Genomic DNA, 4022 nt, shown 5'->3' on the forward strand with positions numbered 1-4022 from the left:
TAAAAAAATTAAAAAACTAATAACTTATACCAAAAAGTCAAAGATTCTATTTTCTCTCTATTTTTTGTACATTTTTTCGTAAAAATTCAAAAAGTCATCCCATACATACTAGTTTTTTTTACATCATATTTTAGCCCAAAAACTAAAAAATTACTAAAAAAGTTTATTCCCAAACGAAGCCAAAAAGAATCAACACAATCTTTGATTTGAACATGACAAGCATATTAATCTAAGTCTCATGTTTTTACTAGAAAACTCAAAAAAATAGCTAAAACAATAAATTAAGGGCATAGTCGAGTTAGGAATTTTGTCTTCTCCCCACACTCTTAAGTCTCGTGTTCATAACCGACGGGAGAGAGACTAACACGAGCTAGCCTTCAACCAGATCTCTGATCTTAAAGTATCGATTTTCTTTTCAATATATATATATATATATATCAATAATGATTGAGACTTTTTTTTTTAGAAATTTCCACAATCTTTTTTGAATCTCAACTATTGATAATATAAATTTCACACATATATGAGTAAATCTCACACATATATTAATGACAGAGATTCAAAAAAGATTATGGAAAGAGAGCCACAAACATTTTTCCAATATATATATAATATATGGATAGATATGTTTGTTGACACATAAAAGGCTGCTTTAAGTGACTGCAGAATAAACTAAAGCACAAAGTCAAGATCTGTAAACAGAACTCATGAACTTCTCATGCAGTTAATTCCATAATTTTTGAAATTTTAGGCCAAAAATCTTCTCTCTCTCTCTCCCTCCTCTGCACATCTGCCCATTAAACAATCAAAATGGCAGATTCCCAATCATCCCCTCCACTCCATAGCAAACACCCATAATTGCACCCAACAATCAACAATCACTTTTTTTTTATTTGCCCACCCCCCCAAAAAAAAATCCTCTTCATCACATACATACCAACCTCAACTTCCTCTCCTCCAACTTTCAATTCACACACTATCTATCAATCTCCATCACAACCCTTTTCTCTTTCCACCACCACAACCATCTTTTTCCCACAACCCATTATGAACAACCACCACCCTTCTTCCTCCACCACTTCCACCACCACCACCACCTCTGTCAATGGCTTCTACAACTTCCTCACCCGAGGCCTCGAGGATCTTCACTCCACCTTCCCCTCCTCCTCCTGCAATTCCATGTCTCTCCATTTTCTCCAACACGTTCTCTCTTTGCTCCGGTCCTTCCATTCTGAACTTACTATTTTAGTCCAGAAGCTCAGATTACCTGTAGGAGAGAAATGGCTCGACGAGTACATGGATGAGAGCTCGAGGCTTTGGGAAGCTTGTCATGTTCTCAAAGCCGGGTTATCCAACATGGAAGGTTTTTACTCTGCTGGTTCTAATGTAGCATCCTCCATTGATGACCAGATGATTACTCCACAACGTTCCCGCCAGGTTAAACACACCTTCTCAAGCTTGTTCCATTCCATTCCAACTATGTCAATGAATTAACTTTGATTTGACCTAATAGAAACTAGCATCATGGTTTATTTTGTACACAAAATGAATTAGCTTTAGTAGTGGCATTGCATGCTTTTAAACATCATATCATATAAAATATTTGTACAAAATTTGTCACCAAAATAATGTGACAATGGTATTTCTATAATTGAATATTATTTAAATGACCACTTTGTTTTAGAGTGATAAGTCCTATTGATATTTTTATAATTGAATATTATTTAAATGACCACTTTGTTTTAAAGTAATTAGTCTTAATATAACCGTGTTATTCTGTATACAAATTTTATTTAGTACTCATAAACTTTAATTTGACCAAATAGGAATTAGTATCATGGCGGATTTTTGTGTTCAACAATGATATATAGCCAGTTTTAACTCGTAATCAACAATGTCTTGTTCCAACTATGTGAATCAATTAACTTTAATTTGACAAAATAGAATAACAATGAAGATATATAGCTAGTTTAACTCTTTTTGTACAGGTTATTCGGTTGATCACCGGTTGCCGAAGAGAAGCAGTTGGATTAGAAGAAGAGAACAGGAACTTGATGGAAACAAGAATTCAACCATTGTCTCTAAAATTTGATGGGAATGTCTCCATAGAATCCAGGTTCAATGCCTTCAATGGCTTTCGAGGCGTGCTCTATGCAATGAGGAATGTGAGCTCATTGCTCTTGATGATCTTGTTCAATGGACTTGTCTATTTTTGGCCTCAAATAAACTTCTTCCATGGAGATTGTGAGGGACAGATGGTTTTTGGCTCGGCTTTCATGGTCTCAGCTGCCAGGTTACACCAAAGAGTGGTGGCGGAGATGAGTCAGATGATCAATGGGAACACGGGGATTGTGCTTTGTGAGTTCAGAAGGGCGCGAATCGCCATTGAAGAGATGAGAGAGGAATTGGAGAGAGTTGTGGAGTATGGGAGAGAAAGGGATGATGTTCATGACAAGGTTGAGGAATTGAGGACTGGCTTTGGAGTGTTGAAGTGTGGGGTTGAGAATTTAATTATGCAGCTTGATGACTTCTTTGATGAAATAGTAGAAGTGAGGAAGAAGCTTTTGGACATGTGCACACATGGGTAGAGAGAGATGGGAGTTCAAACTTTGCAAAAAAAAGTCTAATTGTACGGAAAGAACTGGATACAGAATACAAAAATGTGGGATAATATAATTATAATTATAGATGCGAATAAATGTTTATTCACATTTATGTATTTTGTGTCCCGTTCTTTCTATACACGTAACATAGTTGTGTATTATGTGAAGGTACAATGCAATCTGTTCAAATGAGGTGAGTCCTACCAATATGTGTGGATAAGAAATTTGTGTCTGATTCTGTAAATGAATTCAGTACACATAGTAGGATTGATGAAAAAATCGGTTGTTAGTTTAGACATCTTTATCTATATTGTTCTTTTTAGGAAGAATTACACCAATAGTCATTGTGATTTGTTTTATTTTGGCAATTCAGTTCTTATAGTTCTAATTTGGTAGATTGCATCCTTCAAATTTTCATCTAGAATCAAATTAGTCCAATTGAAAATATTACTATAGAAATTGGACTGAAATCAAAGATAAATTAGTCTATTTACTATTATCAAAGTAATTGAGTGATTGACGTCTAATGTGAAACGGTCCATTCTCTGTTAAATGAACTATTTTACCATTAATTTTGATTAAATTTCTTGACAAATCTTATTAATTAAACTAAATTGACAGTATAATTGATACAATGAAAATTACACAGATCAAATTAACACAAACAAATAACAAGACTACAAATATAATTTTTCCTTTTCTTTTACTATATGTTTACAGTTCCTTCTTCTTCTTGAAGGCATTTTGTTTTGTAGCTCAAATTCAACTGATTTGAAGCTCTTAAGGGGAGGTTTCCTGAGAAAACCAAACAAGGAAAATTTGGAAGGAAAGAGAATGTGATTCTTTCCTTTGAAGAAAAGAAAGATTATTATGTCTTATATAAAGAGAGGGGAAATAAAAGAAGAATATATATATATATATATATATATAATAGACAGAGACAGCTTCAATAGAAAGCAAAAATTTTCCCAACCCAAAGGACAGATTCTTCCTATAATGTGCACATGAAAGAGAAATTGATTCTTCTTGTTTTGCACACAAAGACTTATAAGTCACAAACAAGCTAAATATTATATATATATATATATGAAACATATATGAGATTGATAAGAATACTTATCTGGTATCTCTTGTTAAAGATTTGGATAAATTCCAATCACCTCTTTTACGATTAAATTTGAAAAAATTATAATTAATCTCACATTTTTAATATAATTATACTGAAATTAATGCAAATAATGAATAACATTAAAATAAATAAAGATAAATATAAATTTTAATAAATAAGAAATAATATCATTTTTTTTTATTCACAGGACTAATGTATTATTAATAAAATTGGACTTAATTGCTACGTAAATTAAATTAAAAGTGCGAGGCTAATTCTTTTTTTTTTTTTTTTTTTAAACTTCTAGGTAA

General features: G+C 32.5%; 1 protein-coding gene across 1 annotated transcript; it reads left to right on the top strand.

The window, feature by feature from the left end:
* Positions 1 to 684: 684 nt before the first annotated feature.
* LOC114274655 (uncharacterized) lies at positions 685 to 2971 on the top strand. Its single transcript, XM_028216626.2, has 2 exons — positions 685 to 1437; positions 1989 to 2971. Exons 1-2 carry the CDS (start codon positions 1048 to 1050, stop codon positions 2586 to 2588), a joined length of 990 nt encoding a protein of 329 aa, XP_028072427.2. The 5' UTR covers positions 685 to 1047; the 3' UTR covers positions 2589 to 2971.
* Positions 2972 to 4022: the final 1051 nt, after the last annotated feature.

Source organism: Camellia sinensis, chromosome 2 (assembly GCF_055761805.1).
Source record: "Camellia sinensis isolate YWXY chromosome 2, ASM5576180v1, whole genome shotgun sequence".
Lineage (NCBI taxonomy): Eukaryota > Viridiplantae > Streptophyta > Magnoliopsida > Ericales > Theaceae > Camellia > Camellia sinensis.

Excerpts from the sequence above, each read along its gene's own strand:
- LOC114274655 (XM_028216626.2), top strand. The coding sequence starts at position 1,048 with ATGAACAACCACCACCCTTCTTCCTCCACCACTTCCACCACCACCACC. Across the intron at positions 1,438-1,988 it reads CTCCACAACGTTCCCGCCAG|GTTATTCGGTTGATCACCGG; the intron begins GTTAAACACACC and ends CTTTTTGTACAG.